The following is a 25,587-nucleotide window of genomic DNA, read 5'->3' on the forward strand; positions in this document are numbered from 1 at the left end:
TCTTATTAGACTTTCTTGACATATGTAAGTGAAAATTATTGTAGCTAAGATTGGGATTGTTCTTGAGTTTCAACAGAATGTGATGAAAATAAGCGTTTCGTAACTTGTCATTTGGAATCGGTCGTCCCTTGTACTCATCACTTTATGCGATTAAGTATTCGAAACCGGAACTGGAGATCGAAGATCTATTCTAAGCTTGAAGTTTATATTAAAAATAAACAAGGTAAACATAAAAAATCTCGCTCACACTTTGTGTTAAATTCATCGAATATAAATTGTATCTCTTTTCTTATTCCCTGCCTTTTCCTCTATATTTTGGTATTTAGTTGGCTGCGTTCCCTTGCTCCTCATCATAGTTGGGGTTACTCAGGAATGGTATGGAGAAGTCTACCATATTTGGATAGACCAGAAACTTGTTTACAGCCTCGCACAGTTTGCTCTCAATGACATTGGTCACAATGGACCAATCGACGGATTTGTCGCCCACTTGGGGCTTGGTGGATATCCAAAGGCGAGGCGGTCCCCGGAAGCTAACCCACACTCGATCGGATGGTGGCGGTGGCACATTTAAAGTGCCGCGGGCCACCAAACCTTTGAGATCTACGCGCAGTGTGATATTCGCGTTCATGTTCTCCATGGCTCGTTGCACGTACGGCAGCTCGGTGGCGTATTGGAATAGATTAGAGGCGGCTATGCGGTCGACAATCTTAAAGATGCGACGCGCATTGCCGGGTGAGTTCTGAAAGAATCTGGAAAATAAGGTGAAAAGATATTAGAATCTTAAGCACCAAAGAAACCAGTAGTTGCAATATTTTCTATACTCACTCCGTTCCAGCTGCATTCTCTGGGGCATTTCCCGGCGGTGGGCTCTCGGATTCAGTGGATGAACCTCCCGAGCTCTCCGCATCACTGTCATAGATGACGTTTTCCGAATTTACCTCTGAAAGGCTGCGCGAGTCCTGCGATTGCTCCGGCAGAATTGAGGTGGTGGGCACATTATCGGTGGCCATTGGTGACTTTGTCTTGCTGCGTATGCGCAGCAGATTCAGCTTTGTAGTAACTGTTATGTGTGCCAATCCCTCGTAGGTCACATCGGCATCAATCCACACGCCGCGTTCATCCAGCATCGGTTGGGAGACACGATGACATAGTAATGGGGACTCACCCAAGTATATGTTTGTGATGATAACCTCCTCCATGAAGCTGGGCAGTTTAATAGAGTTTAATTTCTTTTGCAAAACCTCCTTGAGCTTCTCGTGCAGCATGGCATCGTGCAGCCAGCTGTATAGGCATCGTCCCAGAAGCACATTAGCCCACACAATGCTGCCGGAAGGACCCAAGAACAGCGACTGGTCAATGCCCTTCCACAGCTCATCTTCCTGACGTTTGGCACGGCGAGACTGCAAATAGGTGATTGATTAGCTATTTGCTTGCTTAATTGACATCTTTTATATAATGAAAATTAAATAAAACCATAAAAACATACTTTTCTTGGCCGCCGATCAGTGGTACGCATTGTTCCAACGGAACTTCGGGTAACAGGAATAGTGCTCTGGTTACAAGCCTTCTACCAAAAGCCAATTAGAAATAACAAATAATAATACAAACAAATTAAAACTAAAAGACTAAAAAACAAAGGTAGCTAGCCAGTTATGTACCTGGTAAACGGCCATGAATCGAACGTAGTCTGGCGAATTCCTGGCCACATTGGCACTCATGATCATGCCATCGAAGGACTCATCCTTGGGTGTGTCGAGTAAGTCCTCTTCGGTGATATTCTCAAACTGCCCATCTGGCGTCTGCTGATCAGTTTCATCATTACCTTTCCCAGCCGAAATTTCATCTTCCGACTAAAACGGTGTAGAATCAAACATAAGGAAAAAGTTCTTGAATTCCATTCGGGTTCACTCACCTTGACGCCAGCCTTTCCCATTCCAGTGACCAGGAGCAAGGCCTGTCTAGCTGCCGCCGCCTGAAGATCAGAATCTTCCACGAATCGGGCCATTGGCACCTGGAGGTCCTGTTCGTGAACTAAGCCCTTGCTGGCGTTTGTGAAGCGTCGATACCAGTCTTCTTTTTCCCGATCACATCTCGAGAAGAGCAGTAAACGCACCTCATCGCCACAGGGCACGGTAATGTCGTTGAGCTCCTTGTCCGGATTAACCGTGTTCCGCAGTTGCTGTAACTGTGGATAATAATCAAAATTAAGAAACTGCGGTTTTTAAATCAATCGTATAGGATGAACTCACATCTGCCTGCATAACCATGCCCGCAAAATCCACTAGTTTCTCCTCCTCTCCTCCGGGTGGTGTAGTTCCCGATGAGGACGCAGCTTTAGCTTCTTTGGCATCCGTTTTAACCGTTGGCTCTGACTGGCTTTCCACGGAGCTTTGCTCATCGGGCATATCCCTGTTACTCTTGATGATCAGTTGTATAGGATACTTGCGATTAAAGAAACTGAAGGGAACAATAAATACTTAGAGTAACGCAAACTATAAATTAGAGCCAAAGCACTTACCGCTTATTGGCGAGACCCAAAGGCAGCAATTCTATCCGGCAGTCTCTGAGATCATAAGAACGATGATCCGTGAACAGGATCTTGTGACGATCGATTGGCGGTTCGTTCCACATGCGACGCTTAGGGATCCGGGCGTTTGTGCCCGACATCTTTAGGATACTTCCATCCAATCGCACATAAACCGCTCTTGTGAGACTAAAGGAGAATGTGTTGGGGTCATAGCTGTTGATCTCATTCATCCAGCCCGCATATGTTTTGATCGTCTTGTGCTCCTCCACGGCAGGAATCTCGCAAATCGGCATGAATTTGTAATTGGGAATGGCAAAGGCCACTCGTTCCGGATGCGTGCTCAGCATAAAGTCCTCGAACAAAGCTCTCAGATGACCACCACAACAGTCCATTACCGTGAAGAACAAGAGGGTGGCGAAGACTCCTCGCAGAAAATCGGGTACTGGCAGAATCATCAGCAAGATCAGTAAGACGGAAAGAAGCACTGGCAGGGCAAATGCCGTGGCGCCCTGATGCTTCTCTCGCCACTGGGAAACACTGAGCATGCTTAGGTTGGAGAAGAAGCTTATCCTGCTCCGCGTGTCCCGAACAGCTGATTCTTTTCCCATATATGAGTCGGCGAAAGCCAGCGTACTAACGCCCGGCGCCACAGGAAGGGTTAGACTGGCTCGAGAATCGGCATCAGCTCCAGCGTCGGTCACCTCTTCCGCTCGCTTATTAGCGACATCCTTTGAGTGATCGATCTGCACCGCAGTTGAAGGAATCATATCCTCGAGCACCTCCACGCCAGACTCGATCTCCACGTCCTTGCGGGCCAGCAAAATGCCGCGTTTCTTCACCTTGCCACTCGCGATCGCAATCTCCGCCTGCTGGCTGGTGGAAGGCTCGCTGCCCGCCTCCACCACGTTGCGCCGCCGCAGAAAACCGGTGCGCACCGATGTTGCCGGCACTGTTGAACCACTGGGACTGACATCTTTTTTGTTCATGGCCGGTGCCGCTTGTTGTTTGGCCTTTACCTTGGATCGAATGTGGGCCAGGCCGCGTCGCAGACGAGATCGTTCCGAGTGGCCAGTGGCTGCCACTGCTGGCACGTCGCCACTGCCCAAGCTTATGCTATCGTGCTGCAGCAGCTCGGCCTCCACGTCCGAATCGGAGTTCTGTTTGTGCTCCAAGTCCAGGGGAAGCTCCTCACTAATGGATGTGTTCACGGTGAGGCACTCGGTGTCCGAGTCGGGATCGTTGCTCCAGCCTGTTGATGGTGGATCAGCCACTATAATAGGTATGGCTGCAGTTGGTGGCAGCTTTGAGGACTTGATCTCCTCGATGGTTTGTGTGACCTTGCCCTTGATTAGCCGCCAGGTGCCACCGCTAGAGCTGCTATCGCCAGCGGCGACAGCTCCGCCCACGGAGCTGCCTCCTCCACCTGCTGCACTGGCCGCCGACAATGTGGATATGATGCTTGGACCGCTGGACGTCGGTGATACACCTTCAATGCTGCCGGATCTGAAATTTTGAATTTGTTTTTGGTTATTTTATTGTAAGCTCTAGATAATTTCATTGTTTGCTTTGTCATTATTGACGAAATAAACGGAGACGTGCAAGTAAATGTTGCCCCAAAAAGTATGCTACGAATTTCAATCAATGTACTTGATTTAAAAAGAACACTTTCCTAAAGTTCATCTTTCTTTTCCCAAATCTAAGCAGCATACAAAAAAACGGTGGCTTTGTATTATTCCAGAAAAAGTATTTTTATTTATTTGAATGAAGATATATGTTTTTTGTCATTTACGTTTTATTTACTTGTTTCATAACCTGCATTTTTGCCTCAGTGACTGAGAGTGTGTTTATGTGGGGTGTTTAGTGTTTTTCCAATTTGGTTTTGAAGTCGCTTAAAAACGACCTTGTTCTTGAATACATTTTGTTTATAATATAATCCTATATGTATACTTTCCTCTGTACGGAATTACATACTTGTATTAATTTATTTCATATTTGACTTGCTGGAATTATGTTTTGGTTTCTGTTTACTTCGTTATCCTTGTTCGTTTTCCTTCGAAATATTGCATTGGAGTACTGCTGATATCTTGGTTTGCTATTACAGTTTTTTTGAGTTTATTATTATTTTGAAAAATCGCGAATGTCTCTAATATATGTTTTAGGCTTGGATTTCGTCATTGACTTCTATTCCTGTTTATTTTATTTTAGTACATACTTTTAATCTATGGTCTGTTTCGGTTTTTTTGTGTTTCGTAACATTTTTTAAAACATTTTTCCGGTAATTTAATTGAAAACGCTTCAATGTCTGGAGCAAAAACACGCAAGGAAATCGAAACTGTTTACAAATATTATGTTAAATCAGTTTTTTCCCTTCAGATTGATTTTTCGGGCTTTAGAAAACTACAAATATTTTTTATTGATTTTCCATTTTTTCAACTTTAATTTTGTAAAAATTAAAAAAATTACGTTTATTGAAAATTACTATAAAATATGGAATATTTCGCTAGTTTCTTGTTTTTATACGCTTCATAAAGATTACGTGTCATATATGTATATATATTTATTTGATTCACTATATAGTTTTCATATCTGCCAACTGGTTTTTGGTTTACTATTTATATGGTTTGTTTGTTATATTTCCACTTGTATAATGCTAAAAAATTATATGCCTTTGCTTGGTTTGTATTGGTTTTTTTTCTGAATATTTTGCTAAAAGGAATACATTAGTAAGGGCGCTCAATTTCAGTTTATTCGAAGTACTAAACATTATATATATGTACATATATATATAGACGTAAGTATATGTATAGGCGTATATGTCACTCTGTTTTCAGCGCACACGATCAAAGACAAATTAAAATGGAAGTGCTGGTGCCGTACACCAGCATTATAGGCTACAATTTTTCAGTATCAATTTGATGCTTTATAAAATTCATTAATTATGTTAAAAGGTACCGAATGTTGTTTTTAATATTCATTTATAACCTTGTCTTTTGCTGTTTTTAATATATTTTTTACGGCGATCTAAGCTTTGATCCAATTAGCGTAAAATTGAAATTGTTTCCACATCGTTCTGGAGCTCAAGTGTTTGAGGCTAAAAAATTGTCTATTTAAAACGCGTTTGGTTTACTTTTTCGCTAGCTACAAAACCATATACTGTACAAAAATTGTGCTATGAAAATACTCAAAAAATAATCAAATTTCTCTCTCCACATTATCAGTTAAGTGCCGTCCAACCCGAAATGAAGAGTATTTTCGTCCTTAGTTGCCAATTTTATTTTAGAAGAGTTCTTTTTCACTAGCAAAATCAAAATGCGACTTAAATACACATAATGCACTACGCACTGTTTGACTTAAGTGTATTTTTCTATATATTTTGTTTTATCTTTCGGTAGCAGTTACTTGAAGCATTTACTTGGGGTTCGTCAAAAATATTAACTTATGTTTTAAATTTATTGAATTGTACTACGTGTAAATTTCATATAATTATGCAATTCTTTTCTTTTTTTGTTTGGTATAAAAAACACATATTGACCAATTTGCTGTTTAGATGTTCAGTTAACATATTTAAGTATGTATGTAATAAGTTCGAATTTCAATACTTTCCTTTTCAGAGTCTTTCTTATCGTTTAAGTATTTAATTGTATGTACTAACAGTTTTGTTTTTTTTATTTATTTCTTGTTATATTTTTTTATGGTTCAGCTAAGTTAAAAGTTTTATTTATTTACAATGTTATAAAAATTACATACAAGATATATATAAAAATAAATAAAACACAATTTACTTTATGTCCGTTTATTAATTTCAAAAACTTTTTTTCATTCATTTTCCATTTTTTTTGTATAAAGTGTATATATCAAATATTGTTTTTTGTCATATTTTTTTAAAAATATGTATACGTATAAAAAGAATAAACAAAGTATAAAAATGTCTCAACGGAGTTGGTTTTTTTTTTAAACTACCAGGAAACTACTAGCAACTACAAAAGATACAAAAATATATTTAAGAATTAGGCATACAAATTTTCATTGTCATTATCGGTATAACAACAGGATCCATATAAAAAAGTCAACATAAACATTTATCTATAACAAGATTCTCTATAAAACTAAAGCTGTCAATCCGACTTATATCCGTAATCCAAGCTCAGAAGTAGGATAACATAAATGTCTTTGCCTAATTTTTATGGAATACTCGGGGAACAAAATAAATTATGAAACAAAAAAAAGGATTAAGGATTGCTTATTGATATAAATATTTTTTAACACGCTACACAAGATTCCAGATTCCTACGTCGTTAGCAGCAAAAACATTGAGCGGTTTTCCGTAAAGAATTCTCATCTCTATCAACTTTTTTGGTATAGTAAAATATTTGTTTGATAAGTTACTTCTTTATAGCACATTTAGTTCTTTTAACATTTTCATTGAGTTTTTGTTAAACAGGTAAAATATAAAGTATATGTTATATAAAAGTATAAAAATCTATAAAATATTAAATTTTACTACATTTAAAAAACACCATCATTACGCACAGTTATCGATAGCCATTGACCGATTGCCGTTTACCGCTAACCGATTTCCGTTTCCGTTCCGTGTTTGCTTTGTAACAGATTTTGCCTTTTTAAAGACTAGCATTTAATTACTTTGAAAGTTTTAGAACAACGCGTTTGCTTACATATTTGCACAAATTGTTTAACACTACATAGAGCAGGCTGCTGTATTTGATATAATATTTAATTGGGCTTTTTGGTTTTCGTTTTGTGTAGAATCATTCGCTTTAAATACACGATATTTCGTTAAGTATTTAAAAGTAATAAATTATAACCAAATCAAACAAACGCTTCGAGTCCTCTAATTAATTGGTTTTGCGGTTTAAAAAATATATATGTAGTATATATATATGATACATATTCATTAGTTCATTGTAATATAAAAATTCTAGAAAAATTGCTATAAACTTGTTTTTCTTTGAAAGTGCCACGCAATCAACTTGAGTTACAACTTTGCATGACTTGAATTTCGATTTTGCTTTTTTTGTTGTCTTGTAAAGAAAGCGCGAGCAAAAATTTGCTAATAGATTTGACTATCATTTATTAATATATCATAGAAGTCCAAAGCGACTTGGCCTCTCACGTTTTTTGTTTATCAATTCGAATTAGATCTTTAGTACTTTTGCTTTTAGAATAGAAAAAATATCGTATTATTTGCATGCACCGTAGCAAATTTTGTCTCGTCCCTTAACTCGTATAATTTACAAAATAATTTTGCTCGTTTTACATTTTGATAATTTTCCGTAAGTATTGCCCTAGGTATAGATAGATATTTCATTTGATTTTTATAGTTAGGATTCACGGGGAAATAACCAAACGCGAACTTCAAGCCCTGTTCGCATGTCAAAAAACGCATGCCAATTAGTTGAAAGATTGGGAACCATTGGGTTTTGGTAATATTTGACTACTTTGGTTATACGATTGCAATTATCTTGTATACGTTATGTTTGTACAGATACATATATATTTGGTATTTATTAATACGCTTGATTCGTTCACGAAATAGTATTGCACATAAGTTGTATATATTTAAATTTTCTTTAGATGTTTTAGCATGTCTATTTATCTTCGCGTTTTTGGTTTTATTTTTGTATTCAGTTGTTCGGACTAAACTAACTTCTGAATAATCATAAGAGTAATAAAAAAAAGTTTATACAAAAGTTTCTATATAAAAAGTTGTCTAATACAAGTATTCATAGTGTTAATAGATGTATGTCGTATATAAAAATTACTTTTTACAATACAGATATATTTATATATTTGCAATAATATATACGTTCTTCTATATCTTCGGGAGGTGAGCCCGCTGTCCCTTAGTTAGCAACACGCCGTAAATTAAATAACAAAAACAATTGGTTAATAAATAAACAAAATATGACATTTCAGTGGAAAATCATAAATAAATCATAATACTGAACACAAGCAATTTGACTGTTTTTCTACATTTTAGTTATAATTATATGTATATTTTTATTATTATTTTTTTTTCATTAAGCCAAATGGCAACAAATGCAAACAGACTTTCAGTGTAAATGTGTTGTTGTTGTCTGTGTACGTACGTGTATGTGAGTGTAGACTAGATTAAAATTAAAAATGAGCCAACGATATTAGGAAAGAAAAACCTTTCGCAGAGTGTGGGGTTTCAACTCATTAATTAGTGTGATTTCTATGTGCCAGCAAAACACAAAACAGAGTCGTGTGAAAATCGTAGTGAAAGCCACCTATTGGCAGGAGTGGTAACAAGTTAAGAATCATTTAGTAAGTGTATAAGCTTTGTACGATTTTCACATACTCTAATTATATAAGTGTTATATAAGTTAAATAAGCAGGAATAAGTAGCATGTAACGGGGAAGCATTTGCCACATATTGGCGATGCTTGGTTTTGTGTGTTTTATAAGCTTTGTACGATTTTTACATACAATAATTATATAAGTGTTCGAAAAGCAAGAATTAGCAGCCTGTAATAGGGAACAATCGCATATATTGCACAGATAATATATACGATTCTTCAGTGGGAATGCTAAAAGACCGTATTATGTAAGGTTTAAACAAAAGTAAATAGGGATTATAACAATATTAGTTTTGTTGATCCCCATTAACTGTATGCAGATATGATATGATTAAGCGATCTCTTACTCAGACACCAATTGTGTCTTAAGAAATAGCTAGCATACAAATGTCCGACATTTTGCATATTGTCTTTTCTAAAGTCTTTTGTAAGAATTTTATAAATTGATCTAATTTCGGAAAGGGCTAATACAAAAACCGATGTAGTTTTGATTTTGTCACAATTTAGGAACTTAAGGACAGCCCCTGCACACTCAAGCAAAAAGCCTTTCGAGAGAGTGAGCAGCTTCACTAATAATTTTAGGACTAGCCTCGATTGGCATACAAGATGGCTACTAAGTTATCTAGTTACAAAAAGATTATAATATATGTAAACGGCCTTTTGCGAGGAAATTGGCTGACTACGAGGGCTCCTTTTTTTTTGTTTTGTGAGATTAAATAACATATTAGCAAACATAAATGTTGCTAAAAATATAAAGTACACAAAAATACTGTGCAGGCATTAAACGCAAAATCAAAACTAAAATTTCGGTTACGCAAATGTAAAACTAGCAAGCGCGAAACAAAAAAAAACTGATTGCCGAATAAATAAGAACTAAAAACTATGTTGCTTTCTGTAGGCTTTCGTTTCTCGCCTCTAAAACTGTAGACTCTGGTGGCTATTCAAGGGACACCTTTGTCCAGCTCCCGTTGTATTGCACCTTGCCCTTCGGAATGGGTGATTCCTCCGGGCAGTTGTCTTTTGCTTATGAGAGTAGTATCCGACTGTTGTGTGTGAGTGTGAGTGAGTGTAGGTGGTGCGTGTGTTGTCGCTAATGGTTATCTACTAGATTCTTCGCCTTCGATCTGCATCTCCGTCAGTGGCATCTACTGCTGCCACTCCCGCTCCTTCTGCACCTCCTCCCGATCCTGATGATTCTGTTATGATTCTGGGCACTGCCAGCGCTGCGTTCAACAACCGGTGTCGTTGCTCCCTCTGTTGGCGTCTCTCGTCGTGCAGCGCGGCCTACCAGCGCCGCCGTTAACACCAGCGAAAAGGGACCGCACGCGGCCGGTCGGCTCCCTCCTTGACCAGCGGCTTGTGGTATTCGCGTCCAGGTCGCGAATGGATGACGGCCCAGCAGTGTTCGCAATAGTACTGCAGACAGGTGACATTGGCGCAAAAGAAGGGTGCAAACTTGCCACCACAACGCTGACCTTCGCACTCGTCGCACATCTGATCGTCCAGAACATAGGGCTTGACCTCCACCCGCTTGTCTATATCGCCATGCTGCAGCTGCACAAATCTGGCCGAGATGGCCGCTATGTAGCTCTGCTGATTCGAGAAGGCCACACGTCCAGCGCCCTTTGGATACTTTAATTCCGGATCGGTGTCAATTCCAGCATAGCATACTCCACCGTACAATCTATCCATGATCATCGCCAGTTCGAAGGCCTTCAGAGGACGTGGCACGCCGCCCACGAACACCGTTTTGCGCGGGTCCAGTGACATGGTAGCATCAAGCACATAGTCCGCATCGGCCAGGCGCCAAGGACGAATCTGCACTGCCTTATCCTTGATCGTCGGCGAAGAAACGCATAGATACAGCTTGTCCTCATCCGTGATGCACGAGTCAATCAGCTGCTGCACACTGCTCTCGTCCTGGAACAGCAGGAAGGCATATCCCTTGGGCGGGAAATAGGACTTGGATTCCGCCTTGTGTGGCCAATCGACGACCAATGGCCCAAAGCGCCGGAACGAAGTGGTAATCTCATCCTCATCGATGTCCGGTGGCAGACCGCCAACGAATACCTTTCGGGAGAAGCGAGCCGTGCCATCACCGACGTTTCCTCCATTTCCGCCCTGGATGGGTGAGTGCGGCGAGTGTGGAGAGAGCCTCGATGGCGAGCCCATCTTGAGGGCATTCAGGTAGACGGATGGATCATTTCCACTGGCTGCTATGGCCATGGCATCGGCTTCGCTCAGATGCTTTGGACCGCCCATCACGCGCATCCTGTCCTGCATTAAAGACATGCTGTTGCTGCCATCGCCACCACCATTTCCACCCATCGACATGTTGCGCATATACTCGCACAGTGAGTTATCCATGCCGCCACCGTGGTGCATTTGTCCATTGGACGTCATCATGTTGCCATAGCTGTTTCCCAAATAGGGTGCATCTCCGCCACCAGTTGCTCCGGCTGAGACCATGCCACTAGATCCGCCACCACCACCGTTTCCAATCGAAAGTGTCGGTATATTCATGTGCCCGCTACCCATGCCGTCCATGTGCATATTGCCATAGATAGCTGTCGGCGAGTTTCCCTTGATGGGGAAGGATATGCTGCGACGGTACTTGGGCGACACGCCCATCTGGGGAGGAATGGGCGAGATGCCGCCGCTGCTGCAGCCCGCCTGAGAGCCATTGTACGGCGATCCTCCGCCTCCTCCGCTGGGCGACGAGGGGCTATGTGATCCTCCGCCCTCCCGCAGCTGCTGCTGCTGCTGGTGATGATGGTGCAGGGCACTCAGATTCGGAGATAGTTGCTGTTGGTGCTGCTGGAGCTGCTGTTGATGTTGCTGGTGTTGCTGATGCTGTTGATGCTGTTGCTGTTGCTGGTGGAGCTGGGGCGGCTTGTTGAGATTGAGATTCGGCAGGCCACCGCAACTGCAGGAAGAAGGGACAACAAGATGAAGAGGCTTTTACAACATTGGTAATTTTAGTGGATGATTTTTGGATTTTGGACTGATATTGTGATTCTGATTGATTCAGGTCTGTATAGTTTTTGCATTATGAAAAAGGAGCAATTTGTTCAAGGATTTGCTTCGGATTCGGATTTGGTTCGGTTCGGTTTAGTGTTTAGTTTAGGTGTAGGCTTAACCCATTGCCGCCCGGCGTTCGAAAATTAAAAGTATTGTAAACGAAAACAGTGAAAAACTGAAAATATTACGACGCGGAACTTACATGAAATTAACAAATTTGTTATACATTTTTACGGACACTCACATTCACACACAAAATTTTGGGTATTGCTTTGTCGAAACGTTAACTAGAAATGACTTATGTGGACATCAGACAAGCTACTATACTAGAATACATTATTCTCAAAGCCTACTGCGATGAAGCCTGTTTGACAAGAAATGCAATGAAATCTTGTTAAATATATTATTTTCAAATGGAGAGCAAAATCTTTATATTTCCAAAATTGAAAATTTTTCTGTTTAAATTCCTAAACCATCCGAAATATCCTATCCTATCTTCTCATATTATAAATTGCTCCTTTTTAATTCAACTTTATGATCGACGTTGCATTGGTATTATTTGTTATATATATAATTTTCCCGATTTTTGTTGTTGTTGTTGGCGGTTGTGGTGTAGGATTACTGTTGCTGTGGTAAATGGTGTGGGTGGCATTGCATTTGGTGGTGGTGGTGGTGGTGGTGGTGTTGGAACGAGTTTTGTCTTGGTGGTTTTCTTTTTTTTTCTTTTTGTGGTGGTGGCTTGGTTCTTTGGCGACACATCCAATCAAAATGAAAATTTCATGTTACTCTGGCGCTTTGTGGTTTATTTTTGTTTGTTTTTGGCGAAGGTTTAGCATATTATCTTTTTGAAAGAGGCGCAGTTATATAGGCACAGCAGTTGAGTATATTTTTGGATTAGTTAGTTCGGTTTTAGCACTGTGCCCGCGAACGATCGATTGCTTTATATACATATGTATGTATTCTTTTTGATTTTGATGATTTTCAATACGAAAGGGAAAATATCCAACACTTAGCACAACAAACGTTTCGAGGCAGTCAACAATTTGCCCAGAGAAACAAACGAAAACCGAAAAAAGGACAATCATCGTCTAGAAAAAAGTAACAACAGAAAGCCAACCAAAAATAGTCGCGCGGCACAGTGGGCGGCAAGGGGTTAATACGAGGTAACGAGTACACATGTCCGCTAATAGAAAACTAAACTATGTGTATAGTTCAAATGTGTATCAATTCGTTACGTTTATGTTTGTTGTTGTTGCTGCTGCTGCTGCTGGTGCCGTCGCATACTGTTGGCCAATAGTTGTGTGTTAAAGTGTGTGAGTGTTGATGCTTTGACACGTTCATGCTAATTGATTGGGCCAAGTGCAGTGCTTGCCCAACTGTAAGGCCACCGAGACATGAAATTGCATGGAAATTTTTAATTTAAAACGTCGCCGACGAGACAACTTGCGTTGCTGGGGGCCTGCGGTCTCTCTGATGGGTGGGGAGTTGGGTATGGGGAAAATGTGAGGGGCGGTGAAATGGGTGGCTTAAGGTGGCATCCAAAGCCCCATGTTGCTGCTGCTGTTGCAGTTGATGATGATGCTGCTGCTGCTGATGACGATGATGAAATGGGTGTATAACAAACATGTAGAAACGTGTACAAGTGTAAATAGATAAAAAAGCGGCAACAACATGGAAAGGTGGTGGGTGGTTGCGTGGGAGGCTAACTGGATAGATGGTGGTGGTGGTGTGAAACTGAATGATAAGGGCACGCGTAACAAGAGCAATGGAAAGGCAAAAGCAACGACAACTAGTCAGCAGCGCCATCATCGAAACGAGAGGTTTGGGTACGATGATAACGGCACCAGGCAGTGCTGAAAAATGCAATTATAAAATGCAATTAGCCCCCGGAAACTTAATTAAAAAGGCAACGGAAATGAATGAATACAGTGTGCTGCGAAAGCGAGGCGACACAAAATAGTCAACTCTGATTGATGGCCAAATTGAAAATCGGACAGCCAAATGCTCTTCAAGACCGCCAATAGACGCTATAGACGTGTTTGCATACGATATCAGCTCACGGAAATCAATAAAGCGAATCAGGCAAGCGCAGTGACGTCAAACGGTTGAAGGTGGCAATAGCTTCTTCTCAGGTAGCAAAATCCCAGCTAGACTTGCCTTTTTCAATATTTAAAAGCGAGCGAGGGAAATGGTGAAAAAGCAAATGGAAATGGAGAGCAGACAGAAACAGAGAACTTGAGCGGAACGTTGGTGACGTTGATGTCCCGTTGACGACAAACCCACCCGCCACAAACCACCGCCCACTGGGCCAGACGGGGCGGCACTTGAGCTGAAAGTTGCAGACGGGCAGAGGATACAAAAAAAATAAGGAAAAAGGTACACACGTATATATGTTGCATGTTGCAAGGCAGCATAAACAAAGCGCACCCACCACCGCTGCTGATTCAGATCCTTTAGCTAGTGCACTCCACAGATGCTCCAAACAACAACAACAACAACAGCAGTAGCAGTAGGAACAACAAATGCAGTTGTGCAGTGACAAAAGCAACAAAAGCGTAGACCGACGGACGGGCAAGTTTACGGCCATTGGCACACGCCGGCTGCAGCCGGAGTGCATTAAAAATGCACGAATGGTGCAGGATATACATATGTAAGTATATATGTATGTACCCATATATATATGCGCGCATAAACAAAATCATAGTCACAAAACTGCAGCCAAGTAATTTGTTGTAGGGTCAACGGTCAACGAACTTGGGGCAAAAAAAAAAACTTTTTCAAGGAAAGTCGATTTGAGCAAAATAAAGTAATCCCAAGACCATTTTAAAATGTCGCAACTTAAAAGCGGGTTTCACATCTATTCCAGATAGTTTACAAACCGGAAACTCTAGAAAATAAAACCATATCACAGAACAAAGATTGTTGCGCGCAAATTTAAAGTTTTCACACGAGCAAAGATTTCATTTCAAGGGGGTTGGAAATTAAAACATCCTTATAGATACAACTAACTCGTAGGATTGGCTATCGAATGCATGCATTTCCGGTGTTTTGTGTGGGTGAAACTATGGATATATGGTATATTGTGTGGAATATGTATTAGCTCGCATGACGCATATGTAGCAACAACAACAACAACATTAGTGTTACGACGGTTCCTTGTTAACTACACACTTGGACACACATCATCCGCCCAGGAAAGTGTTATACAATTTCGGCACTCACCTTTTTCGATTGAAGAAACCACCGGCTTGCATGAAATTATTACGCAGACTAACTTCGTCGTTCTGTGTTCAGATAATCATCCACATCGTCATCATTGCAGTTGGGGGGCATCGTCATTGGCAGAGATGAAACGAAAAGAACATTTTGCAATAGTGAGTAATAATGCCAAATGAATTTTGCAATCGCCAGCGGCACATCTGTTGCAAATTTTGGCAAGTGTTCTGCGCTTGCAGCAAAAGTCACATACTTATGCCGCCCCGAAACCACCGAAATAGCCACACGCGACGTTCGCTGCGAAGCCAACGCATCCGTACCCGTTGTATCTGAATCTGAATCCGAATCTGAATACGAATCCCAAATCGGACAGCCAAAAAGTGAAACTATTTGTGGCCGTACACAGAAATCAAAAGATAAGTGTTCCACTAATTTGGCCAGGCGAATGCTAATTGGCGACCGACGACGATCAGCGAACGAACGCGGCGCGTTCTGTACAATTTATGTTTAATTGTGACAAATGAATATGAATCATAATTTGTGGCGGCCTGTTTCGATAAAAAATAAGGGGGTTCAGGGAGGGCGAACGGTGCGGAAAGTAAACAAAGTATCGGGTTCACTGCCAACAGCTCTAGATTAGACACTCTCCATTCATTCCAGTTGGATTTTATACAGCCACATAAAGGGGCTTTGAAGTATACAAAGAATACACCTAGAATTCTTTTCCTCATTAAATTTCTATAATACTGAAATAATTTTGTATTTAAGTACTTTATTTTTATGCTATTTCAGCATGTTTGTAACTGCTAGCCGTAAATAATTTGCAAAATATACATATTTCATAGCTGATTATTTTTAGTTGTGCCTATACCAACACGTGTAACCTATTAAAGCTGACTCCCAACGAAACTAATAATAATTGCCGTGCTGCGTAAATTATAGATAATATCTATCGTATTTCTTGGACAGCATTTCACTATTGCTGCACTTTCTACTTACGCCGAAGAGGGACGCGGATCCGCCTTGCATCTGTGGCTGCGATGGACTGCTGGAGAGAGAGTCACAGTTGCCAACGACCAATCCCAGCCCGTTGTTCTTCATCCCGAGCAGATTCGATGTGGGCGAGGCATCTCCGCCGCCACTCGCTCCTCCACTGGGACTGTGCTTGCTTTGATGGAAGGACTGCAGGATGTCGTCTAGGGACTCCTCGTTGGCATTAAATCGCACCGAGATCGGGGTGCTGCTGCCCAGGCCAGGTGGCGATTTTGGGGCACCGGATAGAATGCCACCCACTGCAGTTCCCGACGATGTGGGCGATGTGGCTGCGGATGCGGACGCAGAAGTCGAGCCGGACAGGTTACTGTTGCTGCCGCTGGCACTGCTGGTGGCACTGTTGGCTGTTGAACGGGAAATACGGGTTAAGTTGTCAGCAATCGAGAGCAATTTTTAGGAAGAGGTCTTCTTGGGAATGTTTAACTTGCTCATTTAAAATAATTTTGAGTGTCATTTTATTATAAAAAATTCAATTACGTCTAATCAGTTGGATCAAAAAGCGAAATTGTTATCAATACAGACAATTAATTATATTATAATACAATATAATCAAACTTCATACGATTAGACAACAACTAGTAATCATTTGACATTTGAAAAAGATTAATTTGCAAACGTGAGAACTCAAAACGGGCGTTGATTTATTTATCATCACATTAAGTCAACTGTGTGACGCCAAGGGGTTTCCACTTGAGCAGGTTAAATTCCCCAGAGATCTCCGGGTGCGGACACTTACCCTTTGGTAACTTGAGCGAGTCCATGGTGCCCGCACCAACACTTTCTACAGCTGCACTTGGGCGGCTCCGCTGCGCCTCAGTTCCGCTGCTGCCCTAGATGCCCTTCATGGGAAATGGGAAAATGTGAAAATTGGTGCACGTGGAAATTGGAATCGTTGTGGAGCCGCGCAATCGGAATCCGAGTGTCCCAAACATCAATCAGCGGCACATGAAAAGATAGTGAAGTAGAAAGACGAAACGTTAGGCGTGTATATAGGTAGGTTGCTAGACAGGCGATATGTTGATCATATTTTGGCCTGAACACTTGCTGTTTTCGAAATGTCAACGTCATGCGTGTGTTGTTGGGGGGAAACGAGCCCCTCCACCTCCTCCACACGCCCACTTTTCGCCGCACAACACCCCCTTTCTCATTTGCCATCGCAGCACTAGAGCCGCACGTAATTGCGTTTAAAAATAAATAAATCGTACGGGGAAAAGGCGAAAAAGCAGCAGTGGCAGCAACAACAAAGCGGCAGCAATAGCTATTTGACATTAATTTTTATTTTCCTATTTTTAAAACCCTTCATACATTTTCGCCAGTGACCGTTTGGCCGATCTTCGCCAGCTCATCAGAAAATCATTTCGAAGAAAATTTATTTTCGCAGAACATTCGACCATTTAACGATGAAAGGAAACTGAAGAAAATATCAGATGAGTTTCAGAGAGCTTAGTTACAAATTGGGTGAATAGTTTTACTTCATTAATCTAACATTATATTGTATATTAAAAGACTGTACTATATTTAACTAAATAATCCTGTAAAACTGCTTTATCCGGACAATATACATATCCCATTGAACTTTAAAATCTAAATTGGCTTGATCTTTTAGAAATTGACGGTTTGCACACAGCGCATTGGTAATTGCGTTTCGATGTGACTGAGCTATTTTTATGGCCAACAAAAAATTCACTATCTATTCACGTTCTTTAATCGGGCTAACAACGAAAAGCCAAAGATAAAATGGGTCACAAAATGTGCAATGCGTGTTGTGGGAAAAAGTGAAACAAAAAAAAACAATGGAACCGAACAGCAATCAATCATATTATTGATAAAAGCAAACTTGGCAAGCGACGGGCCAAAAATAACAAATAAACAAGTGCTATTCTAGACTTTTGCCTTTCGTATTTTGTGCATGAGTAATAAAAGTGTGTAGATATGGCCTGATAATGGGGTAGCGAGTTCTAAATTGGTAGCGCTATTCAAGTGAAGACCCCCGCCTGGTGGGGGGATTACAATTGATCGCTTTTCCAATTACAAAAGCCACCCCCGGAGGCAAACGATTTTCAGAGCCCGCTGTTCCCGATGTCGGTCAAATATGCTACCCGTTTTGCATATAATACGCACAGCATATAGAAACACTGAAAGAAATGGGTGCCACCACTTTGCAATGTTATGATTCTCAAAATATGCCCTTAAAATCTAAATTAAACTATAAAAATGTGGCCAAAAATATTATTATAAATAATTAACTAAAATATTTTAATCATAAATAAAGTAATATTCAAAAATACTTGAAAAAACTGTTTTTGAACAAAGTATTGCCTACTTAAAGGAGCATTTACATATGATATATATTGTTTTCTTTTTAATTTTCTTACAAAAAATTTTCTTACTTTTTAAGTTCAAAAATAAGATAGGCAAAGTATCTGAAAATTTCGAAGAGTGCACTAAACTATCCAATTTCTAAAGCTTTTCGTCTGTCCCTGGACACGCACTTCATTTTGGGCTGAGCGACCGGAAAACGTCTATTGTTCTGAAAATGGGGGGAGATGGGCAGACAGAGGCTCTTAATTAGTTAAATGCAGAGAGGCAACGAAATCGCTGTGCCAATGAAATGGCTCAGTCGGGCATGAAAAACCGACCGCAGGTGCCCCACACTTTTCCAGTTTTTGAAACTGGGCTGGGGATGTAGCCAAAAGGAAAATAAAACTGGCATAATCAATACACAATTTTGCCCTACAAACGAGACGAGAGCGACCCCCAAAAAATAGCCGAAGATGGAACGACGACGACGACGTACAGCAATAACAACAACAAAGACAGTAACGCCCCCATGGAGCACACACACACCACGTAGCACTCACACACACACAGGCGTACACACGCACACTTCAAAAGTAAACAAGTGTAATGTGCCGCCAAAAGCACAGACTGCTTGGCTCAGCTTCAAAAAGAGCGGCGGCTTAGGATTGGGGCATTTTAGGGGTACTTTCTCAAGTTTCACAGCTTCTCCTACAAAAGATGCTTGGCAGTAGTTAAAGAGTTAATTTGTTCTAGATCAGCTTTGTGTTTTTTGTATCTTTAGAATTGTTAATAAACTTTTATTTAGTATTGAATTTAATATTTCTGCAATGTATTGTTATTGTATCGCTTTCATAATATTTAGTTTTTCGCTTCTTTTCTAAAAATATTGCAATAATGCATTATTAGTAAAGAAACCTACCCACCTTTTTCGCCGACATGAAAATGTATCTAACTAGGGTGTGTAGCAATGAATATAAAATCATAACTCGTATTTTGTGATAATGCTTTAAAGTGTTACGAAGAAACCCATTAAAAAACTACCCCTGAATGTGGCCAAGTGTTAATTTAAAAAACCAGTTATTCTACCTGCCACCCCCAAAAATTCGAGACTTTGTTTACCAACTCGAGAGCTGAGAAGCCGAGAAACTTGAAAAAGCAGAAGAGCCGCTCATCTTCAACTGAAATGCAATTGTATCTTTGTATCTCTATCTGTATCTATGAGTGTGTGGGCAAACAAATTTGGTTGAAAGACTCTTGGCAAATGAAGTTTGTTTTTGTTTGTCATGCTGCTGCTATTTTTTATTCTCCCCTTTTTGGTTTGGCCCACACCCACCCCCCTGGAAATATTATGCTTTGTGTGCACTTCTATTATCACGTCTGCAATTAGAGCCAAAGTAACTGGGCCAAGTTGCAGCTTTCAGCCAGCTTTTCTCGCGCTGCTTCACGGGGTTGGAGATTTTTTAGGGGTTTATTGCGGCGTTTGCTTTGCTCCACCGATTCGTTGCCATATTTGCCAGTTGCCCCAGTTCCAATTGGTTACGTACACACTCTCTCACACACACACACTCGCACGCACACTTACTTAATATACACACGCGCTGACGGTAGATAATGTCAGCCCTGGATAAAAACTGGGGCAAATAAGTCCGAATTTTAAATAGGATTTTTGACAGGTGCACTGAATAGCGGATAACTAACCTTTTGCTGCGTTATTCAATTTTTTTTTTGTGTTATGTCGAATGCCGAGAGCGCACGAAGGTGGAAACACGACGAAAACTTTCAGGTGCAAGTTTTTCCTGCGCCAGTGTGCGTGTTACATTTCCGGGGGTGCACACTCACACAAACGCACAGCCTGTGACGTAGGAAAATTCCTTTGCACTCGATTCTCTCTTTCCGTACAACGGTAACTATTTTTAACACAGCACTAATAAGCGATTCCCACTGGTAATTTTTGGTTATAAAACGATTTTAACTATTTACACTTTTGACTAATTTACGCTATTTAGTTGCATTTAATTTTCAAATTTGAGAAGAGCGCCCTCGCGTGTTGTTCTTTTATAGATTTTCCCGAGCTGCGGTCCCTTCCGCTCGTCAGCAACGACTGTGATACCAAAAGTTTTCACTGCTGCCCGCTTTTCCGCGAAGCTGCCACTCGCCCGAAGACGCACGACGAAAAATCAATCATTCTCGCTTGTTTTGCTTTCGTGCGGTGCACTGTAGGCTTAATGGTACTTTTTTGTGGCCAAAATTAATAACTTCAAAACGGAGAGATATTCGGTGACACCAGCCAATATCTTTTATAATACCAAAAATTCTGGGCGTGACACCGCCCCTTATATTAAATTAACTAGTTTTTGTATAGGGATTTCTTTCATTTCGTATGCTTTTTCGCAGTTGTAGGTAAACTAGATGGAACTCAGTTTAAAGTTTTTGTTTCAGCTAATACACCTAATAGCGCTATTTACAACACTCAATTACAGAAAAATATTATTTTGGTCACAAGAAGGTAGCATTCAGCCTATAGTGCGGTGTTTCGAACCCCCTTCGCCATTACAACCCATTCAACGAGGCAATCGATATATCGATAACTTTACATGTCACTCGTAATTGGCTAGGAAAATAAATTATGCCCCCCAATTTTGTAACAATTAAGCTAAGCACTGCAATTATGCGTAATTCAGCCCGTTAGAAAATTACATAAAGCGCTATGTTATCTGGCAACGCCTCAGCTGTTTTCTTAGCGAGGAAACAACAACAAAGACTGGCCAAAAAGAGCACACACACCAGCGAATTACATAAATCTGCATTACTTACAATAACAAAACAGCTCCAACGATCCAAACCCAAATTTGTTTATATCCGCGTTCTTTTGGCAGCAGCCCACACGCACACTACCACGAACATTCAACGACACACGCGCTGCGAATTTGTTATTGTCTTATTGTGTTTTTCTCTTTCCGTTGCGTTTCGCGTTTGGCCAAATCTTTCAAATAATTGCACAAAAACACCGACGAACAACATGCGAAACCACAAAATATACGTGTACGCTGTGTCTTGCTCGCGTATTAAATATTTTACAAAAATATGTTCATGTTTTTGTTTTTTCCTGTGTGTGATATTTTCTACAAATTTTTCTACCGAGAGAGCGAAAGCTAATAAGACAAGCACACGGACGAGACTCAGAATTTCATCGAAATTCGTCGCCTGCTACACGGCGAAGCTTATTATTTCAGAATAGACGTATTGTTAATTTTTACTTAATGGAAATAATGGAAACTATGAACAAAATAGTTTAATCTTTCACTGATATGCCCTTATTACTACAATATACCGCAAGCAAAATTATCGATAGACCACAAACAGCTGATACCTTAGTGTTAGGCAACTTCGCTGGTTATTAAGCGGGCTTTTTGAAATCTCTATGTATGTTCTTCTTTATTCTTACTCATACTCCTAAAAGTTTACACTCAAAGACTGTGATTGGGTAAATCCCAAATTCTTCTCATGGGAGTGTTGCCGCTCTTCTTTAAAGATTGGCAAAAAAATCTCAAATAAATATTACACTTAGAAAATTCTACCATTCAAGATATTTATATATAAGAACACCAAAATTATTTAAAATAAAATAATGTACAAATTATAGTGTTGATTAAATCGGCCATTGCTATTTTTAGCTACGATGGCACATACAGCATTCAACAGAGGCTTTAGACTTTAGAATCTGCGATAACACTATACGGTGAATACTTTTTTGCAGTGCACCTTTAACAAACAAAGCCTCGACCGGTTCTTGATAAGCTTCTCAGATTTTTAAGCCCGACTTGTCTGACCGCTCACCGCAGTTTCAATTGGTATTCCCACAATGACGGATGCATCGCGCTTTGTGGCCTGGAGCTGCTGCCTCCGACTGCTGTTCCTGCTCCTTGGCGTTCAGGGGTATGAAGTACCCAAGGCTAAGATCGAGGTTTTCTATCCCAAGGGATTCGAGGTCTCAATTCCCGACGAGGAGGGCATCACCCTGTTCGCCTTCCATGGCAAACTAAATGAGGAGATGGAGGGCCTGGAAGCTGGCACCTGGGCTCGGGACATTGTCAAAGCGAAAAACGGACGCTGGACCTTCCGGGACCGGACTACGGCTCTAAAGCCCGGCGACACCCTGTACTACTGGACATACGTTATCTACAACGGACTGGGTTATCGCGAAGACGACGGGTCGTTTGTGGTCAATGGGTACAGTGGTAATAATGCCTCACCACATCCACCTGTGGTTCCAGTCTCCACAACTCCCTGGACTCCACCTGCCGATCCGGATATCGACATAAGATTGGGTTGTACTACTCCCAAGACCGAGGTCAATGGAGCACCCACTCGCTGTGCCGGACAGCTAGTGTTCGTGGATGAGTTCAATGCTGCGAAGCTGGATCCCAATAAGTGGAAACCGGAACGCAGGTTTTCCGGTCAACCCGATTACGAGTTTAATGTTTACGTGGATGACGCTCCGGAAACCTTGTGCTTGGCCAATGGTCATGTGGTGCTCTCGACGAACACAATGAAAAAACAATTCAAGAAGGGATCGGGAGAAAGTTTGGATCTGGGTGAAAAGTGCACGGGACAAGCGAATACCCACGACTGTGTAAGGAATGGCCGAACCATGAATGACGGACTTCCGCCAATGGTCACTGCTCAGTTCTCCTCCAAGGATTTCTCCTTCAAGTACGGTCGCGTGGAGGTGCGAGCCAAAATGCCGAGGGCACAGTGGGTGACTCCACAAATCTGGCTGCAGCCCAAGCGTCCGATCTACGGAGTGGATGACTATCGGTCAGGACAACTGAGAATCGCTTATACCCGTCCGAATGGAGGTAATCTGGATTTGTATGGCGCCGCCGTGCTCTTCGCAGATGAGCCGCTGCGATCGGTCAAGAATTGCCTAAAGCCAGGTACTGGAAATAACTCCGAGGACTGGAGCGATAGTTTCCACAATTACACCCTCGAATGGACACCCAGGGAACTTCGCTGGCTGGTGGACGGCAAGGAGTGGTGTATCCAGGGTAGTGCTAAAGGATCTTTCAGCGAGACGACTGCCGGCGGAAAGAGTTTACCGCAGGCCCAGAAGCTGGAGGAGGGCACTGGACTGGCGCCCTTCGATCAGGAGTTCTACTTGACCTTTGGACTAAGCGTGGGCGGTTTTAACGAGTACCAGCACGAGGTCAAACCCTGGAACGAGAAGGCGCCGCAGGCGCAGAAGGCCTTTTGGAAGGAAATCAAGAAGATCAGGGACCACTGGCTGGACGAGGGCCACATGAAGATCGACTACGTGAAGGTGTACTCTTTGTAATTTCTGTAACAAAAAGCAAATAAAACAAATATAATTTACATTTATACAATACATTTTAAATATTTATATGATTATAGATGCAAGAAAATAGATGGGAGAACTTTCTTAAAAGAAAAGCTAGTTCAAAGTTCCTTACCTGTTTACTTTTTTAAATAAATTACCATGTCAATTTACACATATATTTTTATAATAAGCAAAAACAAGCAAAAAACAATTGTAAAATTAATTTTTTTAGTTTTTTTTTAATTTTTTTTTTTAGCGGTATTTTTACGTTACTTTTCTAACCATATGATTTTATTTAAGCATGGCACTGCCGTTCAACCAAATTATGTTTGCAGCCCTGGGCTGTTTATCGATAAACTGCTCACATAACCTGCTGCTGCGGCCCATAGAATTTATTTTGTCATCCGAAAACCGCAAGTAAATGGATAATAAATGATAGTTGAACAATTTGCTAACTTAAGACTTGCAGATACCAATAAGATGCACATCACACGCCTCGCCCTGCGCCAGATTTCGCGCCAAGTGCAGCTACATCGCATGTACAGTGCAGCGGCTCCGGCCGCCGCAGTCTCGGGTGCGGAAAAACTGGTGCCTCCCGCGCCGGAAGGAGCCGCCAAGCCACCCAACCCCAAACTGGACTCGATTGTCAACAACATCGCCGCCCTCAATCTCCTCGAGGTGGCCGAACTGAGCACCCTGCTCAAACAGAAACTGAACCTGCCCGAGACCGCATTTGCCCCACAATTCGCCGCTGGGCCGGCACGTGCTGCGCCCGCCGAGGATGAGGAGGAGGCAGCGCCCAAGAAGGTACAGACCTCCTTCAAGGTCAAGCTGGTCAAGTTCGACGAGAAGCAGAAGGTTGCGCTGATCAAGGAAGTGAAGAACCTACTCGAGGGCATGAACCTGGTGCAGGCCAAAAAGTTCGTCGAGAGCGCACCGACCATCGTCAAGGAGGACATCCCCAAGGAGGAGGCCGAGAAGCTCAAGGAGGCACTGTCCAAGGCGGGCGCCATCATCGAGATCGAGTAGAATCGGCCGTGGTGCCTTTGTTTACCCACTTTGCGTTTAGCTGCTAGTTACTGTTTTAATAAAAAGCCAGGCAACATTTGCTGTAAACTTTACGTTTTGTTTAACCCCATTTTTTCGTTTGTGTAAAACAGAAGGATACATTTTCAGCCTAAAGTAGTTAAAATACTTTTCGCGAAATATTTACATAATACTTTATGGTAGAGCTACAGTTAGTTCATTTAGTATTTTGTATTATTCACAAAATCATTTTTTTTTCCTCATTCCGAATTTCTGATTATTTCAAAGTTTAATTGTTTATGTTCCTTTATTTAGTTATATTAAGGTCAATTTTAAACACGTATATATAGGTATTATAGCAGAAAAACTATTTTTGAAACTTTGAAAACATATTTCTGAAATTGTAGTTCACAAAGCCCTAATCGAACTCTAAGTAACTTATCTGGATCGCTCGTGGTTGGCAACGCAGCAAATTACTTGCAACTTTCTAAGCCTCGGCCTGGAAAACAATCCAACCCAATCCACTTTTACCTTCCTTTTGGGATTAAACCTTAATTAGTGTCATAGTCGGCGATTAGTGGTGTCCTGCTAATTGGCGTCGTGCGTGTCGTGCTGCGTTCTAGTAAATGCACCAAAGCAGATTAGTAATCAGCTCTTGCTGAATCAAAAACACGCGCCAAATCCAGCTAGATGGCACCGTTACATCATCATGGTCTGTAAACGTACGGATCACAATGGAGCCGAGTTTTCGATTTTATTTATAGCCA

At 41.3% G+C, this 25,587-nt stretch overlaps 3 protein-coding genes across 8 annotated transcripts; 2 read left to right on the forward strand and 1 right to left on the reverse strand.

Moving 5' to 3' along the window:
- Positions 1 to 289: 289 nt before the first annotated feature.
- LOC117141137 (translational regulator orb2) lies at positions 290 to 21,775 on the reverse strand. 6 transcript variants are annotated; one of them, XM_033304465.1, is made up of 11 exons: positions 21,271 to 21,775; positions 16,892 to 16,985; positions 16,102 to 16,499; positions 15,109 to 15,170; positions 2,519 to 4,030; positions 2,250 to 2,457; positions 1,913 to 2,185; positions 1,659 to 1,850; positions 1,487 to 1,567; positions 826 to 1,400; positions 290 to 749 (listed from the first exon to the last, which is right to left on the reverse strand). In XM_033304465.1, exons 2-11 carry the CDS (start codon positions 16,914 to 16,916, stop codon positions 323 to 325), a joined length of 3,753 nt encoding a protein of 1,250 aa, XP_033160356.1. In that variant the 5' UTR covers positions 16,917 to 16,985; positions 21,271 to 21,775; the 3' UTR covers positions 290 to 322. The 6 variants fall into 6 exon arrangements, with proteins under 6 accessions (XP_033160356.1, XP_033160353.1, XP_033160354.1 ...); XM_033304462.1 differs by having other exon boundaries at positions 16,892 to 16,994; XM_033304463.1 differs by lacking the exon at positions 21,271 to 21,775 and adding an exon at positions 20,155 to 20,488 and having other exon boundaries at positions 16,892 to 16,994.
- A 515-nt stretch (positions 21,776 to 22,290) lies between these two features.
- Positions 22,291 to 23,842, forward strand: LOC117141138 (gram-negative bacteria-binding protein 3). The gene has a single exon (XM_033304469.1). The coding sequence runs from the start codon at positions 22,319 to 22,321 to the stop codon at positions 23,789 to 23,791; it is 1,473 nt and encodes a 490-aa protein (XP_033160360.1). The 5' UTR covers positions 22,291 to 22,318; the 3' UTR covers positions 23,792 to 23,842.
- Positions 23,843 to 24,101: 259 nt separating this feature from the next.
- LOC117141140 (50S ribosomal protein L7/L12) lies at positions 24,102 to 24,915 on the forward strand. Its single transcript, XM_033304473.1, has 2 exons — positions 24,102 to 24,211; positions 24,264 to 24,915. Exon 2 carries the CDS (start codon positions 24,275 to 24,277, stop codon positions 24,821 to 24,823), a length of 549 nt encoding a protein of 182 aa, XP_033160364.1. The 5' UTR covers positions 24,102 to 24,211; positions 24,264 to 24,274; the 3' UTR covers positions 24,824 to 24,915.
- Positions 24,916 to 25,587: the final 672 nt, after the last annotated feature.

This window comes from Drosophila mauritiana, chromosome 3L (assembly GCF_004382145.1).
Source record: "Drosophila mauritiana strain mau12 chromosome 3L, ASM438214v1, whole genome shotgun sequence".
In the NCBI taxonomy this organism is placed as follows: Eukaryota; Metazoa; Arthropoda; class Insecta; order Diptera; family Drosophilidae; genus Drosophila; species Drosophila mauritiana.